Below are 24,245 nucleotides of genomic sequence, written 5' to 3'. Positions count from 1 at the left end.
ACGGAAAAACGCAAATGTATCAATTATGGGTACCATCCGGTATACACAGACTATCACGAGACGGCAAATCAATCAAGCCGCTATCTCGGTATCGTTTTTTTCCGTTGCAAACTAAGTGAGCGGGTTCATGCTACTGTGCGCATGCGTCTGCAGCCTCGGATTGCATATGGTAGTTATGTAGTGAAAGGAAGTCTGTCTCTTTTTAGAGAACCGGCTTTTCAACTCAACTCATCAGAGGAAGCCGGCTATCAAACGGCTCACTTTCTTTGATGCATTATATCACGAATTATTATGTTGTATGAAGAAGTTAAGAAAAAAAGTATAAAAGGAGAAAATGAAGAAAGACAGGTTTATGGTGATCCCTTTAATCAGTATATTACCAACAATAATTTAATGCAGAAAATGAATTAATAATTTAAATATGAAAAAACCTTTTTTTATAATAAACCTCATTCATGTCGAGCAACCGAGGATCTCACAACAAAATGTTAATTAACAATATATATGATATAACGAAACACATGTACAATATATCATGTTAAACTACATAAATAAACACGTTTGAAAAAAAAATATGGTGTAAGATTATTTTGTATTTTGTTAGGGAAAATACAACATTTTGTAAGGGCATGGAGCCCTGGAGCTTGACAGGTATGCAAACTAGAGACTATTATGACACCATCCCCTCATCTAAAACCTACATGAGGGCAAATAATATTTTCAACATAAAATATAGGTTATTCATATGCTATATATATATATATATATATATATATATATATATATATATATATATATATATATATATATATATATATATATATATATATATATATATATATATATATATATATATATGTGTGTGTGTATATATTTATCTCTTATATTATCGATCATATTTTTACCATTTTCTTTCACCAGGCTGGATTAAAAAGCCTGATTTGTACTCCAAAGGAACCTGGAATTTTCCCAGGAACCAATTTTTTGGCTGGTAAATAGACCAAAAAATTCCTTCTTATTTGCAAAACCTCTTGAAAAGTTCCTGCAGTTGAAAAGAGAACCACCATTTCATCTTTACCTTTTCAATTATGCTTCGTTCCCCACGAGCAGCTAAAACAAATTATGCGTGAATGACTTCGTTTATAACTCATACTCCTGACTATTAATTAGACCTCCTGATGATTTGAAGGTTACGATTGGCCATAAACAACGAAGCCACGCCCACCGCTTCAGACATAGCAAATCATATACCAGGAAAGTAAAAAAAAAAAGAAATCTAATCCTCCTGTTTTGATCGACCTTGTGACAGCGGGTTAGCGGCTAACCGCAGAGCGCAAAATTGATTCGGGGCGAGGTGCAGGACAACCTGCCAAAACAGATTTTGTCCTTCGCTCCGGGGTTTTGTTTTTCCTTGAAAGCTTATTTAGTTTCAAGCCGACCTTCAAAATGCCAGCTAGCGGCTTTAGCATTTAGCATAGACTTTAACATAGCTAGCGTCAATATTTGGATTTCTGGGTGGTCCGCATACGATCCATGACTTTTTAAATAAAGCTTTCACTCACATTAGCCACATGGCTGCAGGCAATAGTTCGCCACTAGCCGCTATTGTTAGCTCATCCTGCTTCAGCCTATAGTGTCACTTGCCTGCCACAGCTTTTTTGATTTAAGCATGCTCTTTTTTACATTGTTTCCATCTCTAGCCACTCATGTTAGCTACTTGGGTGTAGGTTATGGCTTACCACTATTATTATCTTTTAGCAGCTCCATAAAAATAAAGCTTGCTCTTGCAATCTTTGACTTTTTGTAGCTTTCCCGCTAGCTATTAGGCGCTCACACCAACTCCCATAATTCAGGCATCTGGCTCTTTTTTCCCCACTACTTTCCTTCTCTAGCCGCTTACTGCAGGCTATTGTTAGCTCCTGCTGCTGCTTTGTGTTTTAGTCTCATTATCCCTTCTCAGCTGAGTGCCGTGGTTAAGTAATTTTTTTTTACCCATTATTTCCTTCTCTTGCCACTCATGTTAGCTACTACAGCGAGAAGAAGGTCATTTGTTGGACTGTAAAACAAAGTGGTTGTTTCATCACAATTGAGACAACAAATAAAGGAATGGCTGGGATTACTACTTTTAAAAAACATACAACTCATATATAATTTTTTTACAGTAATCTAAACACACTGTGGGGCCCCCTCTCAAGGTTTCTTCATTCTCCTCAATCTGAGGATTTTGAGTTTTTCCTTGCCCTCATGAAGGTTTTAGGTCAGGTGTAATAATAGTCTGGATTCTGGAGAGACACTTCTTGTGATTAAATGCTGTACAAATAAACATGACTTGACTTGATTTGGCTGCAGGCTACAGCTTGCTTTCCACAGCTGAAAGCCCCCCACATTTTCACTTCTTTAGCCACTAGCAGCTGAAGTTAGATACTTACAACAGTCATCTGGTGCTTTTTTTTCCATTTGTTTCCTTCTCTAGCCTCGCATGTGAACCATTTGGCTGCAGGTTATTGTAAGCTGCTTCTGCCCTGGCCTACAATGTCACTCACCTTTCACAGCTGAGTTAAGTGAATTTTTTCTACACTTTCCCTCTCTAGCCATTCATGTTAGTCACTTGGCTATCTCCTACTGCTATTGTTAGCTGCTACTGTTGCTACTTTTTTATTATCCTTCCGCAGCTGAATTCCATGATTCAATGACTTTTTGTCCCCACGTTTTCCATCTCTAGCCACTTATTCTAGCCACTTGGCTGCAGGGTACGCCTTGCCTTCCACAGCTGAATGTATCTGAGTTCCGTGATTCCCTCAGGTTGCTGAATTCTGTGATTCATGCATCTGGCACATGTTATCTTTGATATGTTTCCTTCTCTATTCGCTCATGTCATTGAATTATTTGATTCAGTTATCTGGTGCATATTGTCTTTGACTTTGTTCCCCAGTTTCCTTCTCTAGCCACGCATGTTGCTAAGTTTCATGATTCAGGAACCCGTTGCTCAAAATATTGTGCTTTGTTTTATCTGCTTTTTATAGCTAGCCGCCAAAACTAGCAACTTGGAACTGATTCCGTAATTGGGGTATCTGACCCTTTTTTCAGCTGTTTCCTTCTCTGCCCACCCATGTTCCATTATTTTTTTGGTCCCTTTAGTTGCTTTTCCTGCGAGCTGCTTATGTTAGCCACTGACTCAAGCTCTGATCAACTTCAGCAATTGGCAATTTTCAGCCGCTCCGGCTGTATCCATCAAGCTTTTTGCGGCTTCATTTTCGTGTCTTCTTCTCATGCACACGTTTTAGCTTCATTCTAAACTGTATTGACATTTAGTGTCAAACAGTTACACACTGTCACTTTAAACGTGAAATGTGCGTTTTCTTCTGAAGGAAGTCGTGATTTCCGAGGTCATCTATTTCCGAGGCGATTCTTTTTGGAGAGCGTTGCCGTGAAACGCGTGTTTACTCGCAGAGAGGATCTTATGACGGATTCCAACTGCTGAGAGACTCCAGTTGAATAACAGAAAAGAAAAAAAAAGAAAAGAAAGAAAAGAAAACGCAATTCATGTCAAGCACGGAGCAGAACATCCAGTCCATTAACTTTCAAGTTAACTTTGGTTACTGATTAATTGTATTAATCACCGTTTGGAGGAAGGTGGATTTCTGTTGCCGTGACGATGACTTTGCGTCGTCCTTTGAGAATATGAAGGAAATCTGACCAAAATCGGCAGAAAAACAAAAGTATTCATTCTAGTTTTAAGCTGATTTAGGTTTATAATAGCTTTATTGTTGTTATAATATTTTTTATTTATTTGTTACTATTAAATAATTGTTTATGTATTGTTTAAATGTATTCAATTTATTTATTTATTATTTTTATTTATTTATTTGAGGTTTTTATTATTTTTATTTATTCATTCATATTTCATTTTTTTAATTTATCAAAATCTTTTTATTATTATTTTATTCATTCGTTTTTTACCTTTTTACTTGACCACAGAGTCTCCTCTCACACTACCCTAGTGAGGGAATAGGAGTGAGAAGTTAAACTAGGGACCTGGAGAAGATGGGCAATGACTGGCCATCACTGCTGGCCAGGCAACTTAAGGGAGTTGATGTTCAAGAATGAAAGATCTAATGAGTTGGACACCACCTGATGATCTTCTCCTGGTTGAAGGCTACAGTGACTTTTTGGAGTGACTGTTAGAAGTAGCACTAGTTTCTGTATGTAATAGTTTATTTATTACTATCCATTTTCGATTAATTTTATATATATTATATGTATTAAAGGATTTCATTAGTTTCTGTTTTTCTTATGATCTTATTTATCATTGTATTATTGTTATTATTTATTTCGGTAATTATTTTTGGTTTTATTTGATTAATTATCTTTATTCTAGTAATTCAAACATCTATTAAAGCTGTTGAGTTCATAAAATGAAGAAAAAGCACAATAATTGCTATTTTTAACCTTTTTAAACATCAAAATGAAAAAAAACACACTTCAAAACTAGCTACACGGCAGAATTTGCTTTTTGTAAGTATGTTATTTCCCCTTTCATGTTTTATTAAGTTATAAATAGTTGGTTTCCCAACATATCCTGTGTCTTCCTTTCATGTTTTCTTCAATCAGAGTCTAGTGCCCATATATATGTCCCGTAATATTTTCATGGCTCCTTTTGTTCTGTTAGATTCAGTTTGTGTTCCAACATATCATGCATTGTCTAGTTTTAATGTGTTGTTCAGTTAGTGTCAGCCGGGACGGAAGGAAAACTGAGATCACTTGCACTCGTTTCTTGTTTTTTATTGGAAGGAAAGAATGACAAGGCGTGATTCTTCGATCCGTTGTTTGACGGATTGACGAGGCTTGACAGGCGGGTGAAGGCTTGGCGGGAATGGTCGTGGACAGGCGTAATCGTCGTGTTGTTGGTCGGGGCTGGAGAAGAAGGACGTCGTCGTGTTCGGAAGAGTGATCAGGAGTCAGACGGGCAGGGCAGGTCGTAGGCAAATTCGGAAACGGGTCGACAACGGAGATCAAGCAGAAGAAAACAGGAGGCAGGCAAAGTGTCGGAGGTACGGGCTTTCTGAGCAGATGGCAACAGGTAGCATTGTACAATCAGACAGCTTGTTTCCGGAAGCTGAGGATTTAAATGGACAGGGTGCGCCAATCAGCTGTCCTGGCTATTGGTGCCAAATCCTGAGCACAGGTGTTCCAGATCCGGGTGATTGTGACAGTTAGAGCCATTAAATGTCTGAAAATATCCTGCGTAATTATTTCATGTTTTTTTCAGTTAACGTTTGTGTTGCAATAAATGTCTTGTTTCATCTTCCTTTTGCTTTTTGTTCTGTTAGATTTGGTTAGTGTTCCAACCTATCCTCTGCTGTCTTACTTTCATGTTTTTTCAGATACAGCTAGTTAGTGTGCCTGCAATACATTTCACGGTCTCATTGTCCTGGCACTCTGGTTCTTCTTCTCTCCACGAGTGGGAACAAACACTTCTTGTGTCGTCTTACTGCATCATAATGCTTCGTTCAGTTAGAAGCAGTTGATTCTCCAATAACATTCTTTTCATGTTTTCTTCTGTTCGCATCTTCATGTTGGTGTAACATTATGTGGGTGTTGTCCTGAGTCGTCTACCTTTCATTTTTTATTCCACATTCCTTATGAGTTTAGTACAGTTGGAACCAGTTGGTTTGCAACACGCCCTTTGTTGTCTTACTTTCGTGTTTTGTCATGTTAGAGCTGGCTGTTGGTGAAACATTATGTAGTGTAGTTCTTCTATCCCTGCATTAGTTTGTTCCCTGCCTCCTCTCCCTAACATGTTTTGTTCGGTTAGAAACAGTTGGTATTCCAACAAAGTTTTCGCTGACTTTTTTCATGTTTTGTTCAGTTAGAGCTAGTTCGAGTCCCATCGTATTCTGCATTTTCTCTTTTGTATGTTAAAAACAGATTAATGATGTCTCAAATTGTAGCCAATTAAAATGAACAGAATATTTTCTACAGTTGAAAAGAATCGATTCTCAAGCTTTCCCCATAATAAAAATATTTTTAAAATAAAATGTGATAGCGTCTCCATGAAGCTTTGTAGTTCGATTTCTCGTTAGCGCAGACAAGTATGGATTTCTACGCTCTGAACAAGTGGGGGTGAAATATAATCTGCCATACGGCTGACTGCGCTTTATATAAACATTCCCGATACTTTTTTTTTAACAATATGCTCGCTTTTTTCACATGCACTTGTGGGAAACAATGAAAGGCTCTAATGCCCATCATAAAGAAACGCTGCTGCCATGGCTTGGGGTGATGAATCACGCTTGAAACATAAAACAAAAAGAAAAGTCAACATAGCCGAGTCTTGTGATTTTGCATCTTGCACTCTTTCCTACTGTTTCCTTCTCTAGCAACTAATGTTAGCCACTAAGATGCCAGACATGACTCACTACTAAGATAACTGATAGTATCTTTAATTAGCTGCTTCTGCCTCATCCTTTAGTGTCACTAGCCATTTACTTCTTTCCATAGTTTCCTTCTCTAGCCACTGTTGCCAGTTGCTTGATTGCAGGCCATGGCTTGCCGCTATGCGCTATTTTAAGTTGTTCCTTCAGTGTCCTTTAGTGTTAATTGTCTTCTACAGCTGCTCATGCATGTGAACGTCATCGAGTACTGTAATCCAGTCATCTTCCACCTTTTCCCCACTGTTTCCTTCCCTAGCCACCCACTTTGAGGTTGGCTGTGGCTCAATGCAAGCTGTCATTGTCATTTTTGGCTTCGTCCTTTAGTATCACTCGCTTACAGTGACTTTTTCCCACTGTTTCCTTTTCTAGCCTCCTGTAGTAGCTACTTGGGTGCTGGCTATGGCTTGTTATTGTTAGCAAACTGTGGCACACCACAAGGCTTTATTGATTCTGGCATCTGGTACTTTTTTCCCACTGTTTTCTTCTCTTGCCACTTGTATGCACCACTTGTCTGCAGGCCACAATCATCTTTGGATCTTTGTCTTTTATAGGTCACGTCTGGAATGCACTGCGAGCAAAAGAATTCAGTGGGCGGAGTCTAAGTGGAAGTGTGGCCTGAATGCTTTGTGGTTGATTTTGCCCACCAACATCTGGCCAACATCTGATTTCCATTAAAGCCACTTCCTTTGCTGTTCTCGCCCACGTTTCCTTACGCAAAGAATTTTCTCCGTCCATCTTGGAGCTGGACACGTTTGTTTTGGACGCTTCTTTTTACCGGTGAGTGAGAAGCACAGAAACAAAAGACACATTGTTGATTTTCTGTCGCTGGGAATGATTTCATGGATGCTGTGTTCGGGTGCTGCTGAGAATTTGAACATTGTACTTAATGGTGTTTTTCTCTTTCATGAATGGAGGGACTTGTTTGTTGTTAAACCTATCAAATTTGGCCTTTTGTTAAATGATAGATGTTTAGGTTTGTTGTAAAGTTGAATTGTTTGGTTCGGTTCAGTTTACAATATATTCGTTTCTGTACCCTATCCGATTCCCTCCTGTCATATTCTGTTCAGTTGCAGCTTGTTAGTGTGCCTGCACTTTATTTCATGGTCTTGTCATCATGGCACTCTTTATGGTCTGTCCATGTGCGACGATGTTTTTTGTGTTGCCTTTCATGTTTTGTTTTGTTGAAGCTGGTGTTGGAACATAAAGTAGGTGTCCTACCCACGCCTATTTTCCCAGTGTCCTCCTTATTTCATGTTTTGTTTAGTTAGAACCAGTTGTCATCAGGGGAGTGAAATCTTAAAATCATTTTTGGGAAGTATCGTAATGTAAACACAGATGCCTTTTGCAGTTCTATTTTTTTTTGTCCCGCAAAAAAATATTAATAACAATACGGCAGGCGCTTGCTAGTCCTGAGGACAATGTTTAAAATCTATTGTAGCACACCTATGTTACTGTCTTAGATTTAAAAAAAGGTTCTAGTTCATGGGTCGAAAACTTCGTTCACTTGAGCAGCACCAGAGGTAAGGTCTCGGTGAGCTGGGGGCAAATCTGTTCTCAAATACCTTTTTTAAAAATGTCTACACAAAATACGATTTGAGTAGAAGAGACGTTCCACAGCCTGCTGGGGGTTGGAGGGGAAGTCCATAATCCAGCTGCAGATGAAGCAGGAACGCCCCAGTTGGATTGTTTCTTCACTAGAACCTTCGGGACGATGGTGTTGAACGCAGAATTGAAGTCCAGGAAGAGCATTCTGATTTATATTGGATTAGATTAGATCGGCAGCACGGCAGGGCAGTGGTTAGCGCTTGTGCGGCACATTTCTGAGGTCATGAGTTTGAACCTTCCTGTGTGGAGTTTGCATGTTCTCCCCGTGCCTGCGTGGGTTTCCCCGGTGCACTCCGGTTTCATCCCACATTCCAAAAACCTGCATGTCAGGTTAATTGGTCGGTTCAAATTGTCCCGAGGTGTGAATGAGCGAGTGAGTTGTCTGTCTCTGTGTGCCCTGCGACTGTCTGGCAACCGGTTCAGGGTGTCCCCTGCCCTCTGTCGGAAGATAGCTGGGATGGGCTCCAGCACCCTTGGGACCCTACTGAGGATAAGCGGTGCAGATCATGGATGGATAGATAAGATAGATTATGACTTTGATGTCCTTTTATATATTGTCATTCTCAGGTGTTAAAATACTTTTTGCAGCTGTAACACACAAATAAATTGTTAAAAAATCATGCCTTGTGATTTCTGGATTTTTCTTTCTCACAGTGGACATGCATACATATACATATTTTATATATACTGTATTTTCCGCACTATAAAGCGCACCTAAAAGTCTTAATTTTTTTCAAAAGCTGACCATGCGCCTTATAATACAGTGCGCCTTATATATGGCTCAATATTAAGTCGCAAGGTCTCACAACTTACGCAACAGCCGCCGACTCGATTTTCCCCCGAACGTGGAGTAGTCCGCGGTGTATGCTGGGATTTATATACCGGTGTTTTATTGGCTAACCAATGTGTCAATCATCATTTGAATCGATCGCTATTGGCTGAAGTTATTCGGAGCCTCGGATAGGCTAGAGGGCCAAAACAAACCCTGCAATTGGCCGAAAAAGATGTGTCAATCATCCGTTAAATCGATCGCTATTGGCTGAAGTTATTTGGAGCCTCGGATAGGCTAGGGGGCCAAAACAAACCCTTCAATTGGCCGAAAAAGATGTGTCAATCATCAGTTAAATCGATCGCTATTGGCTGAAGTTATTCGGAGCCTCGGTTAGGCTAGAGGGCCAAAACAAACACTGCAATTGGCCGAAAAAGATTACTGTGAATAGCAAGCTTGCTAAAGTACGCCATAAAGAAACATGTTTCATTAGTCTGTATTTGTAAATATTTTACTCTCCTGGATTTACTTCACTCACGGTTGTAAGAAGACCATGGCTGCGTATCATTATTGAACGTGAGAACTTAGGTGAGCTATGCGGCTTTATATTTTCCCGGTATCTTGTTTTGATGTTGCTGTGATGAGTTGAGTGAATTAAACTCAATTCCATGTGTTTATTGTCATATGCACAGTAAAGTTGCGAGCGAAAAATAAAATAGAAACTAAGGAATGGTTGGCATTTCTTGAATCCCAAGACTTTAACCTTCCGATGATATTTGAAACGGTGCATTTGAGTGACATCGTACGGACACCGCATCCGCACGTGTCTACGACACGTATTTGCTTCTTTGCAAGCTTTGGGAATGTTAAGGGGGTAATAAGTTTGACTGAACTATCTGACTGTTTAGTCGACGTTCCCATTGTAGCGCCTTATAATCCGGTGCGCCTTATCTATAGAAGATATAGGACCAAAAACTATTTTTTGTGGGTGCGCCCTATAACCCGGTGCGCCCTATAGTGCGGAAAATACGGTATATATATAATATATATATATATATATACTGGACTGTCTCAGAAAATTAGAATATTGTGATAAAGTTCTTTATTTTCTGTAATGCAATTAAAAAAACAAAAATGTCATACATTCTGGATTCATTACACATCAACTGAACTATTTCAAGCCTTTTATTATTTTAATATTGCTGAATTTGACTTACAGCTTAAGAAAACTCAAAAATCCTATCTCAAAATATTAGAATATCATGAAAAAGTATACAAGTAGGCTATTCAACTAATCACCTGAATCATCTAATTAACTCGAAACACCTTGCGAGGATTTCCTGAGCCTTAAAACACTCAGCTTGGTTCAGTAAACTAAATCACAAGTATGGGGAAGACTGCTGATCTGACTGCTGTCCAGAGGACCATCATTGATACCCTCCATCAGGAGGGTAAGACACAAAAATAAATTTCTCAAAGAGCAGGCTGTTCACAGAGTGCAGTTTCAAAGCATATCCACAAAAAGTCTGTTGGAAGGGAAAAATGTGGCCGGAAACGCTGCACAACCAAGAGAGATGACCGCAGCCTTAACAAAATTGTGAAGAAGAGCCGCTTCCAGAATTTGGGGGAGCTTCAAAGACAGTGGGCTGAAGCTGGAGTCCAGGTATCAAAAGCCACAGTTCACAGACGTGGAAATGGGCTACAATAGCCGTATTCCCATGGTCAAGCCACTTCTGAACTCAAGACAACGGAAGAAACGTCTGACTTGGGCTATGGAGAAGAAGCACTGGACAGTTGCAGAGTGGTCCAAAGTCCTCTTTTCAGACGAAAGCAAGTTTTGCATTTCATTTGGAAGTCAAGGCGCCAGAGTCTGGAGAAAGGCTGGAGAGGAGCAAAATCCAAGTTGCTTGAAATCCAGTGTGAAGTTCCCACAGTCAGTAATGGTTTGGGGAGCCATGTCAGCTGCTGGTGTTGGTCCACTGTGTTTCATCAAGTCCAGAGTAAATGCAACTGTGTACCAAGAGATTTTAGAGCACTACATGCTTCCATCTGCTGAAAAGCTCTATGGAGATGAGGATTTCATCTTCCAGCATGATCTGGCACCTGCCCACAGTGCCAAAACCACCAGTAACTGGTGCACTGACCATGGCATCACTGTCCTTGATTGGCCTGCTAATTCCCCTGACCTGAACCCCATCGAGAATTTGTGGGGTATAGTTAAGAAGAAGATGAAAGACACCAGACCTACAAATGCAAATGAGCTGAAAGCCGCTATCGAAGCATCCTGGGCATCAATAACACCTCAGCAATGCCACAGGCTGATTGCCTCCATGCCACGCCGGATTGATGCAGTAATCCGTGCAAAAGGATTCCCAACCAAGTACTGAGTGCATCAATGGACATTTTCAAATGTTTGATTTAGTTTTGCTGTTATAAAATTATTTTTTTACTTGGTCTGAGGAAGTATTCTAATATTTTGAGATAGGATTTTTGAGTTTTCCTAAGCTGTAAGCCAAATTCAGCAATATTAAAATAATAAAAGGCTTGAAATAGTTCAGTTGATGTGTAATGAATCCAGAATGTATGACATTTTTGTTTTTTTAATTGCATTACAGAAAATAAAGAACTTTATCACAATATTCTAATTTTCTGAGACAGTCCAGTATATACAGCCGTGTTTTCTGCTGGCCTATAAAATCGCTGAAACATGTAATGTTAATTATATTTTGTTAATTAATGACTAATGCTGTTTTTTTTGTGCTTTGCCAAAATAAAGCCGTATAGGAAACATCAGAGGGCAAGCCAGCTATCGAGACTGATATTTAGGAATTTGATGGATATCGGTATTGGCCAATTTATTCATTTTGATGGGCTGATTATTTAGGCTTTCTTATTCAGCCGAGCTCATTCTCTGTCACTCCCAATCATTGTTCTCCCCCTCCCCTTGCTACCAACCCCGCCTTTGGATTGGATAAGCAACGGGGGGCAGAGCCATTAAAGTAAAAGTCAAGTCAAGTCATGTTTATTTGTATAGCCCTCAATCACAAAGAGTCTCAAAGGGCTGCACAGATCAACGACTATTGCAAACTACAGCCTATTATGACACCATCCCATCATCTAAAACCTACATGAGGGCAAGTATTACATATTATCAACATAAAATATAGGTTATTCATATCCTATAGAATAGAAGTGTGTTTTAAGCTTAGATTTAAACATTTCCACTGAGGTTGCTGATCGAATCTCAGGGGGAAGAGCATTCTACTGCACCGGGGCCCGAATGGAGAACACTCTTGAACCTTGGGATCTCTTCTTGGCTCTTGGGATCACTAGTAGACCAGAGTTTTCAGAGCGAAGGCTCCAGACCGGAACATAGGGGGGAATTAAATCTGAAAGATATGAGGGAGCAAGTCCATACATGATTTTGTATACTACCAACAGACTCTTAAAATCACATCTTAAGCTAACAGGGAGCCAATGCAGGTTAGCTAAAATTGGGGTAATGTGATCAAACTTTCTGGTCTTAGTTAAAGGCATTTTGTACCAGTTGAAGGCTCTTGATTTTGGACTTCGGGAGACCGGAGAGTAGTGGATTACAGTAATCGAGACAGGGAGTAACAAACGCATGAATTATAAACTCCACAACCGACTGAGACAGCATAAGGCGAATTTTAGCAATGTTGCGAAGATGGAAGAAAGCTGTTCCAGTGGTATTTTTCACGTGTGTTTGAAGGGATAGGTCGGGGTCAAATATGACACCTAAAAGCTTTTCCTGACTACACAGAGCAAACAACGGGAGGTCTGCTAAGTCCCCGACATGTCCAGACATGCATGGGTGTAAATCAGCCCGCTATTGAGATTTTTAAAAGTGTATGTGTAAAGAGATAGCGTAAAAAGTTTAGTTAACTTTGGGTGGAGGCTGATAGACTAGCTCTTATAACACTAGTTGGTCAATCAAACGTGTCTGTTTGTGATTGAGAGCATAAAAAGCAAGTTAAAGTGAAAGTGATGAGCTCTTACCATAGCATTAGTTCATCAATCTGGTTCTAAAACAGGAGTGCCCACACTTTTAAATTCTCCAACTCCGTTGAAATATTAAAGCACTTTTTGTTTGTTTGTTTTTTTGACATTTTTAGTGTATAAAATCAAAGAGCTATTTAAGTGTTTATGTATCTTATTACAAGTTGCTGCTAAGCCTTATTTTATTTCTTGCAAGGATAGTTTTTGGTTGAAGTCAAAGATTAGTCATGTCAGTTGTGGTGAAATAGTAGTTATAAAAGGTTTCAGCGAGGTGTTTAAGTTTTATTTGAATTTTCAACAGATATTATTCTTTTCTTTTTGCATTATTAACAATTTCTCACACCAATTTTTAAGCGTTTACAGCAAATGAATATCGTCTCCAAATATCGGTTATCGGCCTCCTATCAATACTTAAAATCTGTCAGTATCAAACCCTAAAAAAACATATCGGTTGATCCCGAGTAAACATAGAAGACAGTATAATCCATTTCTTGCCTCAAGTCACACTGTTGGAGAACTTTGTTTGTAACCCACAGCCTGATCTTTTTCCGGTGTTTTCCTATAATTTATTTTCCTTCATCGACTATGAGAACTCGGTGGACAGGGTTTCGACATCTTTGTCCAAGGCGAGCAAAGGAGCAAACTTCCTGCCGATTAAGGCCTGGATGCTCTCGACCACCTGTGGGTCTTTCAGTCACTAAAGGTTAAACGCGGGAATTCATTATGACCAGGTCGTGATTGCTTCCCACGTCCGCTCCTGGATATGTGGGTGTGTTTGCTGTCTTGATTCCACTTTTGAAATGTTGTGGAATAATGATGTCGTCAACCTGACTGTGGTCGATTTTTTTCCCCTCTTTGTTGATCATAGCTTTTTCTGTGTTTCTCAGGTGAAAAATCTAAAGACGTTGGGGAGAAAAAGTGGCCTTCCTTTTCCACTATGAATCGTGCCTTCAACAGGAAAAAAGGTGACAAAAAATTTATTGAATAAAGTATTTGATATAATTATCATTTAGTTATATATATATATATATATATATATATATATATATATATATATATATATATATATATATATATATATATATATATATTATATATTAATTAGATGTTCTTGACACATTTTAATAGTTTACTAGTATTAATAAGGGTCGCATCCTTTTTGCCTTTTTTCTGTCGTCACAAAACACATATGGTTGTAGATTTAGTCATTTTCCAATATTCCTATAGGCTTCCTTTTTTTGGGCCTCTTCCTGGTGTCACGGGACATGCATGGGCCTTATTCTCTTTGGCTTCTTGCTCATGTTCACAAATTATGTCGGGTGCGTGACACATAGTTATCTTATATATACTCATTTACTAGTGTTACTATGGGCCTTGTTCCTTTCAGCCACCTCCTGGTGTCACAAGACTTGGCAGTGTGGATATTTTTGTTTCCTTTACTAGTGTTACTACAGGCTTAATCCTTTTTGCCCCATTTGTGGCATCACAAGACAAACAGGGTGCATTATAGAATAGAATGGAATAGAATAGAATAGAATAGAATAGAATAGAATAGAATAGAATAGAATATACCTTTTATTGTCATTGTTACAAAATGGGTTGAACATATTGTGACAACGAAATTGTCACATTTAACAGTGAGGATAAAAGAAACCAAAGAAGATAAAGGAACAAAGAAGATAAGGTTATAATTTACACAATATAAAGGAACCAAGAAGATAAAGGTTATAATTTACACAAGAAATGTGGGCATGTAGGATGTTACTTACAGTTTTGGAATCGTATTAGTGCAATATGCGGTCGTGCAAAAATAGGCAACATTGTGCAAAGTGAGCATAGGCATGAATACAATTTAACATCTGTATGAGGTAGTGTGTTTGCAAGAATTTCAGTTTTTTGTGCGGTGTGTGCTAAAGGTGGTAATGGCCCTGGGGAAGAAATAGTCTCTGAGTCTGATTGTTTTTGTTTTTTGTGAACTGTAGCGTCTGCCGGAAGGCAGCAGGTCAAAGAGGTGGTGGCCGGGGTGAGAAAAGTCCTTGATTATGTTTTCTGCTCTGCTGAGGTAGCGAGAGCAGACAATGTCCTCCAGACTGGGTAGAGAGCAACCAACAATTCTCTGGGCTGTGTTGAGGACCCTGTGAAGTGTTTTTCTGTCTGCTGCCATGCACCCAGCATACCACACCGTAATGCAGTATGTTACAATGCTCTCCATTGTGCCTTTGTAAAAGGACACCAGCAGCTGCTGTTTCAGATGATTTTTCCTGAGCACTCTTAGGAAATTGAGTCGCTGCTGGGCCTTCCCTACCACTGCTCTGGTGTTTGCAGACCAGGAGTGGTCATCAGAGATGTGCACACCCAGGAATTTGAAAGAGTGGACTCTCTCTACACAGTCTCCTTTTATAATGAGTGGTGCTGGGTTCCTGCCTTTCCTCCTGAAGTCCAGTATGAGTTCTTTTGTTTTTGTGGTGTTCAGTATGAGGTGGTTTTTCGAACACCACGTTGTCAGTGACTCTACCTCATCCCTGTATGCCTCCTCGTCCCCTTCAGAGATGAGGCCGACCAAGGTAGTATCGTCGGCGTACTTATCAATTGTGTTTGTGAGGTGGGTCGGTGAGCAGTCGGAGGTGTATAGGGTGAAAAGCAGGGGGCTCAGTACACATCCTTGAGAGGAGCCAGTGCTCAGTTTTAGGGTGGGAGAGACGTGGTTGCAGAGTTTCACGGACTTTGGGCGATTTGAAAGGAAGTCCATTATCCAGTGGCAGATGGAGGAAGAGAGTCCTAGGTGAGAGAGTTTCTCCACCAGGATCTCCGGGATAATGGTATTGAAGGCTGAGCTGAAGTCCAGAAAGAGCATTCTGACGTAGCTACCCCGGTGGTCCAGGTGTCTCAGCGCAGTGTGAAGTGCTGTGTTTATGGCCTCGTCAGCGGTTTGCCCTGTAGGCAAACTGGTGGGGGTCCAGTGTGGGTGGCAGGGAGTCCTTGATGTGCTGGGACACCAACCTCTCAAAGCACTTCATGACCACAGGCGTAAGTGCGACAGGCCTGTAGTTGTTGAGGCTTTCCACTGCTGACTTCTTGGGGATGGGAATGATGGTGGAGGTTTTGAAGCAGGGTGGGACAATACCCTGTGACAGGGACTGGTTGAAGATGGTGGTGAAGACCCCAGCTTGCGGATTGGCACAGTCCCTGAGTACCCTGTCTGGTACTCCATCCGGTCCAGCTGCCTTCCTGGGGTTAACTGTTTTCAGCACACGCCTTACTTCATGCTGCTGAAGTGTCAGTGTGTTACTGCTGGTTGTTGGTGGGTGTGATGTGACTGTTTGTGGCCTTCCAGCTTCAAAGTTAGCAAAGAACTACACCTATACTCCTTTACTAGTCTTACTATTACCCTCATTCTTTTTGACCTCCGTCTGGTCACAAAAATTGCCGAGTGGATGACACAATTAACTATCATGTATTAACTCACTGTTGGTATCATTGTGGGCTGCATTTTTTGCATCTTCCTGGTGTTACAAGATGTGCAGGGATTCACAATACGCCTCATTCTATTTAGCAATTTCCTGATGTTATAACTCCTGTAGGGTGTGTGACACATGAATTTATCATATTTATCTTTTACTATTATTTCAATGAGTCTTATTTTTTTCTGGCATCTTCCTGGGGTCCCACGACATACATACATCTCACTATAAGCCTTATTTTTTTAGGCTTTTTGTGGTGTCAAGCAGATGCATGATGCATATAGATATCATATATTATTTATTTACAAGTTTTACTATGGGTTTCATTCATTTTGACCTTCTGTGGAAAAGATCCCAGCTGGATTCACAACATGGTATGACAAGACAGATTGGTGGAATTGATGGAAGCTTTTCTCGGACAAATTGGTTGCACCCAGGCGGTCCCAGGCACACTTTCCATCTCCTTACTCGTTCCCTCTTGGCCTCTTCCACTGATTGCTACACGCTACTTGGCCTTTACCTAAGATCCGAGTAAATAGGAGGGGGAAAAAACGGCTGTTTCGGTTTTCTTTTTCAAAGCTTGATGTCTTCTCAGAACAACAGAAAAGTTCTCAGATGAGCTTGCAATTTGAGTTGTTAACGCCTCGTAAGTACTCGCAGTAAACGCTGATTTGCTGCTAATGGAGGAATTGGATAGGAAATGCTCTTCCGTGAATTGATTACTTGACACTCAAAAGTGACTCGATCTTTACATCCGTTCAAACAAATGAGATTCTTTATTATTTAGAGATGTTGATGTTTTTAAAAGCATCACTCACTATTGTCATGCACCAAAGTAACTGGAGAAGCGAACCGATAAATGTAGACACAGAATAAGATTTTATTAAAGCATTTACTTGCAGAAAAGTAATCGGTATCAGTTAGTGTAGAGAAACAAAACAAGGAAGTTTATTAGGATTTTCAGAATGAGTCCATGCTACATCATTTGAAATACTAACTTGGTAACAAAACATAACATAAAAGAGAGAAAACGCGGGATGTATAGGAAAACTAGCATGCGGTAAACAAAACAGAAAGAACAATGTTGAATATGTTGAAATACCAATGGTTCAAAGTAAACAAATCATGAATAATGGAGGACACAGGGAACATACATACACGTGGATAAAACAAGTACATCGTATTCCAACACCAACTTGCTTTAACAGAACAAAACATGAAAGGGAGAAAATGCAGGATATGTTGGAATACTACCCCTTGTGACCGAAATATGTAAGAAAGTCAACGAGGGATATGTTTAAATACTACCTATCATAAACTGGACAAATACCTGAAAGAGGACAGCACAAGATAGTTGGAACACTAACTCTAAGTGAACAAAACTTTAAAAGTAGAAGATAAAATAAAAGAACACCAAAGAGTTCTAACTGAACAAAACACAAAAGAGGATGACGCAGGGAACATGCCCAGATGAGGATAGAACAACTACAGTACATATTGTTCCAAGGGCAACAAGCTCTAACATAACAAAACATTGAATGAAGAGGACACCAGAAACATTCCCAGATGTCGACAAAACAATTCTGAGGGCACCAGTATGACTAGAACATTAAATATAATCCAAATACCTACAACTGAACAAAACCAGAAAGGAAAAACAACAGAGGATACATTGAAGTCCAACAGAACAAAACATGAAAAAAGGCACAGTAACAGAATACCAACTCATTCTAACTAAACAAAACACAAAAAGTAAGAACAAAGGGAACAAACACACATGTGGATAAGACAACTACATAATTATGCAACAGCAGTCAGATCTAACAGCAAAAACATTAAAGGATATATAAAGGATAAATATGTGGGCAAACTAACTAGCTCAAATTAAACAAAACATGTTATTAAAACAACTTACAATTTTTTAAGCTCTAACGAGCTATAACTAAACAAAAAATGAAAGTATTTAACTGTTTGTTTTTGTACTCAGATAAATCATGGATGCATACGCCTGAGGCTCTGGCCAAGCACTACATCCCCTACAACGCTAAGGTAAGTTTCATTTAGCAAAAAGATTATTTTGCAGTCTTCTTCGTAGAGTCATAGGGCTTGCAGGGTGTTTGACACATTTGTTATACTGTATTAACTTCCTAATAGTGTTACGCTGGACTTAATTTTCGGTGGCTACCTCCTGGTGCCAAAAGATGTGCAGGGTACGGTATTTATTCTTTTTGGCCTCTTCCAGGTGCCACAAAACATGCAGGATATGTGACGCATATAGTTTTCATATATCTACTCATTTACAAATATTACTATGGGCTTCTATAGGTTTGGCATCTTCCATGTGTCACAAGATATGCAGGGTGCGTGACGCAGATATTTTTCACATATTTACTCATTTACTATTACGGCATTACTGTGGGCTTCATTCTTTTTGGCCTTATCCTGGTGTCATAAGACATTCAGGGTATGTGATATGGCTTGGCAAATTCCCTATTAAGAGTGGACCATACGACGTGTTATGATCATGTTAATGTGTTTCAAATTATGTCAATAAAATTCCAGGAGAGCAGAAAATGGGAGATTCAAAGTGCATGATGCCCCTCCTCCCAAATGCATTTACTGTATCAAGCTTGAGTATCTGTGTCAAGACCAGAACGGAGACAGGACCTACTTACGTTACGTTTTTCTCAGATTTATTGGAAAAAAAGGAAGGGGTTGCACCCACGATCCGGTGATCGCTGGGCGCGCGAAGCAGGTTGCTCTAAACGCGGAAGTGGGACTTCCATGGCGAGCAATGGGGGTGTCAAGAACGGAAAAACGGGTCAGTAGCTAGGGCAGGAGAGCAAAAACGTGGTCGGGGTCGGAAGCGAGTTGTAAGTCAAGACGGGGAGCAGACGAGATTGGGATCAAAACGGGTTGTAGCCGGAGACAAACAGGAGCAAAACGAAACAGGCGGGGGTCAGGGTCGAAAAAGGCTTGCCTTGAACACACGGAGATTCGCAGACGGACTGACAAAAGGGGATTGACAGGACAGGGTTTAAATAGTGAGGAAGCCAATCTGTCAACAAGCTGCAGCCGGCGCCACACGGGCGGGGACAATTGGGCGCCATGGCAACCATGACAATCTGTTGTTTTTATTGTTCTGGATTGAACAAGATCTAAGGAAAAGGGCCCTGCATTTATCTGTTAATGCTCATTTCCTACCATGTTTTTGCGTCAATTCCATTTAAAACTAAAAAAGTGAATCTCAAAACAAGCAAAAGTTTCGACCAACAAGGCGAGTATTTTTCCCTCGAATGCAGGTAGCATATTTATCCGGTTAAATAGAGCTTGCAAGACAAGAATCTATAATTAGAGTGTGTCTCTGAGCGCAGGATCATTAGCCGGCAAGCCGAGAAGCAAACAATCGTTTTTCAAGAAATCGAGTCTCAGTTTTCTAAACTTTTATGGGGCCAACCGTCAAGTTGATGAGGCAAAGACATTGGATGGAGAAGCTCCCCGTCAAGCTCACTGATGCGCTGGTGCGTTTCATGGTGCCATCTGCCGAGGAATAAAGTACCGGATTCTTTCAGTCATATTTTGTACTTTCTTTACTGTCATGTTCTGCATTTGGGGTTTTCTGTGGAATTTTACTCTTTGGTGTCTCAAAGGTATGATGTCTCAAAGAGTTTGTGGGGAGTATGGAAGGACACTCACAGCTCCCACAGACAACTTTCATGTTCATTTTTTTCCGTTACTTGTTTCCTCACTTTTACTCTCTCCCTCTTTCTTTTCAATGTTCATGTTATGTGCAGTTTTAGGTAATTAGTGTTCCACAAATAATGTTTGATGGTCTTGGCTTGGAACTTCTGTTATTGTTCTATCGATGTTTGAGAATGTTCCCTGTAGAATTACATACACTCCATTGGCTTTCTTCCATGTTTTTGTTCAGTTATGTTGTCTTTCATTTTCATGTGTTGATTCAGTTACAGTTAGTTAGTGTCCTTACATTATTTGTCTTGTCTCTCTTAATGTTTTCTCCAGTTAGAGCTAGGTAGTGTTCCAACATAGTCTGTGTTGACTCATTCATGTTTTGTTCAGTCAAATCTGGTCAGAGTTCCAACTTATCCTTCCTTGTCTTTCTTGCATGTTTTGTTCAGTTAGTGTTAGTCCGTTTTCAATATATTCTGTGTTGTGTCCCTTTTATGTTTTGTTCAGTCAAAGTTAATTATTGCTTTAACAAATCTTACGCTTCAATTTTTCATGTTTTGTTCAGTTAAAATTAGCTAGTGTCCCAACATATCCCATATTTTCTTTTATGTATTGTGTATTAAGATCTAGTTAGTGTTCAACATATCTTGCATTGTCTTTCTGTCAGAATTTTGTTCAGTTGGAGTAAGCCAACATATCCTACGGTGTCCCTTTTTCATGTTTTTGTTGAGTAAGAGTGAGTTAGTGTTTCAACATATTGTGTTGTCACAGCAAGTTAATGTCACAACTAATCTTTTCTGCTTTTGCTTGGTTATATCTTGTTGGTGTTTGTTAATTACATCTAGTTAGCGTTTGAACATAATGGAGCAGGGCTTGTGTTAGTGCAGCTTTGAAATCTTTGTATTCCTTTGTGAATTTCCCTTCGGGGATGAATAAAGTATCTATCTATCTATCTATCTATCTATCTATCTATCTATCTATCTATCTATCTATCTATCTATCTATCTATCTATCTATCTAGAGATCCTAGTAAACTTGTTTGTTCTGGTTAGGTACACTATCCGAAAGTAATTCATTTTTCTGTAAATAAATCATTTCCTAAAATTGTATTTTGTGTCTGCATCTGTGTGGTTTTCTTTTCTGGGCTCGCCGGAACTGGACCTTATGTATAAGATCTTGAAAATACAACTATTTCTCTGATTAATTAAGGTCCATGTATCGTGATCTACAAATCCAACACGATTGAAGTTATTCTCTTGCAGTTCCTCGGTAACACAGAGGTGGAGGCCCCGAAAGGAACCGAAGTCGTCAAGGATGCTGTCAGAAAGCTTAAGGTAAAATGTCAGACTCCCCAAAAACACCCGTCTTTAAAACTACAACCGTTTTATAAATTTGTGAGCGAAAGCAGACGGTGATGAATGTTTGACCATCAGCGACTGGCAAGGTGCCTTTGCACTTGAGTGTCCTGCAGGGGAAGACATTTAGTGACTCCATAAAGGAGGTGATTTATCAACCGCAAAACTGTTATCAAATTCTCCACTTGAAACTGCCACGATTTAGGAATCAAGGCAGGCATGCTAAAAAAAAAGTTTTTGTTTGATACCAAAACGCAGGAATAAAGTAACAAACAAGTAAAAAGGTGCCGAACAAGAAAAAACAAAACAAACCTGACATAATGCGACAGAGACAAAGACCATTAGAGGACCTCAGGAAAAGCCTCCAGACTCATGCCCTGGATCCGCACACCTCCAGGCCCCTGTACCCCTGTACTGGTTCTGTACCACTTCTGTCCCCAGTTTTGGCTGTGAATGACCCTTAGCCGCTTTAGTCCCTTGATTTGCCGGTGAAAGACAGTCCCTCAGCTGCTTTGGTTCTGGGTTTCAGCGTTAAAAACCCCTTGGCTGTTTCTGTTCCTGGGTTGGGCTTTGAGGACCTACGACCAAGGACGCTCAGCCAGTACTGTCCCCGGTTTTGGCGGTGAAGGACAGCACCCTCCAATACTTCTGTCTTTGGTTTAGGCGCCCAAGGGCTCTTGGACACTTTTGTCCCATGTTTAAGAGGCGAAAGACCCTTGGCCGCTTTTGTACCTAATTTTGGTGACAAAGGACTACTGTTTACGGTTTGGGCAGTGGCTGCATCTGTCCTTGCCTCCAGGAGCAAGGGACTGTCATTCCTCGGGTCATGTCATGTCAGGTTTATCTTCCTGTTAAGGGCCCGGTCACACAGCCGTTTGCGTCTGAATCACGGCCAGAAATTCGAGCCTGTGAAGCAGACGCTGTTGGACGCTTTGAGATCGCCATACAGACGAGATACAGCAGTGCTTTACACGCGGTCGGAAATTCACACGCGGTTCGCAGCGCAAAAAAGTTTTGCGCTGCTCAAAACTTTAGGGCCCGGTCACCAAGCCTTTCACGGGCGTATCGAGGCTGAATCACGGCCAGAAATTTCTGCCCGTGAAGCAGACGATGTTGGACGCTTTGAGATCGCCATATAGACGAGATACAGCAGTGCTTTACACGCGGTCGGAAATTCACACGCGGTTGGCCGCGCGAAAAAGTTTTGCGCTGCTCAAAACTTTAGACCACGTGTTAACTGCGGGCGGCACACGAGGTAATGACGCGGAAATGACGCGGAACGACGTGCTCTGGCCGCGGCCAGGGCGTGGTTACACATGGGTAGGGCGCGAAATTTCAGCGGGTAATCGTGGGTGGAGCACGGTCATAGCATGTTCTGCGCCTGTATCGCGGTGTTATTACGTGAAATTGGCGTTTTCCGCGTGTGACGGTCAAACGCCTTTCTCCGCGTATATACAGCGCGATTTGCCGAGCACACGTCAGTTGTGCTCGAGATGTCAAGGGGTGGACATGGATCCCCGTCACCGTAGTGACCTCGTCTTAATCCATTTTTATTTCTTGACATTTCTTTTCATTTCATAACAAGATAATAAAATACAAATGAAAAACTATTACAATAATAACATATTGGCTTCTTCGGTGCCATAGCTTGAAATCTTGATCTTCACGGGACTGTGTCTTGAGCGGTTATGATTTCTACAGCCCGGTGTTATGCCGAGAAATGCATCCCTGCCGAGATTTGCATCCCCTCGCTACTACAACCACTTTTACCTCGTTTTATCTCACTTTTAGGGAATGTAATGGCGAACATATAACCAAATCCACTTCGTCTTGCATTTGTTGGGAATGTAATACAAAATAAACCATTCCGTCTTTGTTTTTGTTGTGAACGTAATCAAACGGTAATGCACACTGTATATAAATCACTTTTGAGAACTGTTATGCACTCTACCGTAAAGCTTATTATGCAGAAATAAGCTTTATGGTAGAGTGCATAACAGTTTCAATACGAGCGATTTGAATAGAAAAAGGCAAAATAAACATGTTACCTGCTCAAAAGTGATTTGTATATGGCGTGCATTACCGTTCGATTACATTCACAACAAATACAAAGACGGAATGGTTTAAGTTGTATTACATTCCCAACAAAAGCAAGACGAAGTGGTTTTGGTTATATGTTTGCCATTAAATTCCCTAAAAGTGATATAAAAGTGAGATAAAACGAGGTAAAAGTGGTTGTAGTAGCGAGGGGATGCAAATCTCGGCAAGGATGCATTTCTCGGCATAACGCCGGCTCGGCAGCTTTTATACCCGTGGTCCACACGAGAAAATGACGCGGAAATGACGCGATGAGGAAGCGGAACAGTCGCCGGCGTCTGTTTTGCGGGCATAACACCGATGGACAGCGGGTTGGCAAAAAAAACCCGCAAAATTTTACCCGTGATACAGACGGGCCCTAAGCACTGTTTTAGTTGTTTTGAAATCATTTTTTACCTGATTTTTGTAATAAACACCATCTTTTTTTAGCATGCCTTCTCTGGATCATGCTTCCCTGCATATAAGGTCCAGTCCCGAAACGTGACAGGAACCAAGAAACAATTTAAAAACTCAAAGTCACATCTAATCTTCTCAGATCACACTAAGTTGCTCTTAAACATCATTGGCAGATAATTGAAGACCTGAACCAGTGGCTGGTGGCCACATTATAACCACCACTTGTTGTCTAAAATGGTCAGACATGCTAACAAAAGTCCTTGAACCCTTTTGAAGTTTCAGAGACACATAAAGAAGTCAGAGGGACAGAAGACCCCCAAAGTGGAGCTGCAGATTTCAATTTATGGGGTGAAGATTCTCGAGCCCAAGACTAGAGTAAGTGCTGCAATGTCTAACGTGGTCTGTTGTTGTACTCATT

At 40.4% G+C, this 24,245-nt stretch overlaps 1 protein-coding gene across 6 annotated transcripts in view; it reads left to right on the top strand.

Annotated features, from left to right (window-relative positions):
* The window catches only part of LOC148352926 (PTB domain-containing engulfment adapter protein 1-like), a 50,961-nt gene that overhangs the window by 19,538 nt on the left and 7,178 nt on the right, over nt 1-24,245 (top strand). For 4 of the 6 annotated variants that reach the window (XM_088353241.1, XM_088353239.1, XM_088353237.1 and 1 more), the window contains exons 2-6: nt 6,986-7,211; nt 13,716-13,793; nt 18,277-18,338; nt 21,242-21,313; nt 24,104-24,202. In XM_088353241.1, the coding sequence (XP_088209367.1) occupies nt 13,766-13,793; nt 18,277-18,338; nt 21,242-21,313; nt 24,104-24,202 (261 nt within the window). In that variant the 5' untranslated portion in view covers nt 6,986-7,211; nt 13,716-13,765. The remainder of the gene's footprint in view (nt 1-6,985; nt 7,212-13,715; nt 13,794-18,276; nt 18,339-21,241; nt 21,314-24,103; nt 24,203-24,245) is intronic. The other 2 variants (XM_088353242.1, XM_088353238.1) reach the window with 1 other exon arrangement.

The sequence above is a fragment of the Urocampus carinirostris genome, chromosome 14 (genome assembly GCF_059441175.1).
Source record: "Urocampus carinirostris isolate Australia breed hairy pipefish chromosome 14, RoL_Ucar_1.0, whole genome shotgun sequence".
In the NCBI taxonomy this organism is placed as follows: Eukaryota; Metazoa; Chordata; class Actinopteri; order Syngnathiformes; family Syngnathidae; genus Urocampus; species Urocampus carinirostris.
This window is presented reverse-complemented; position numbering and strand designations above follow the sequence as displayed.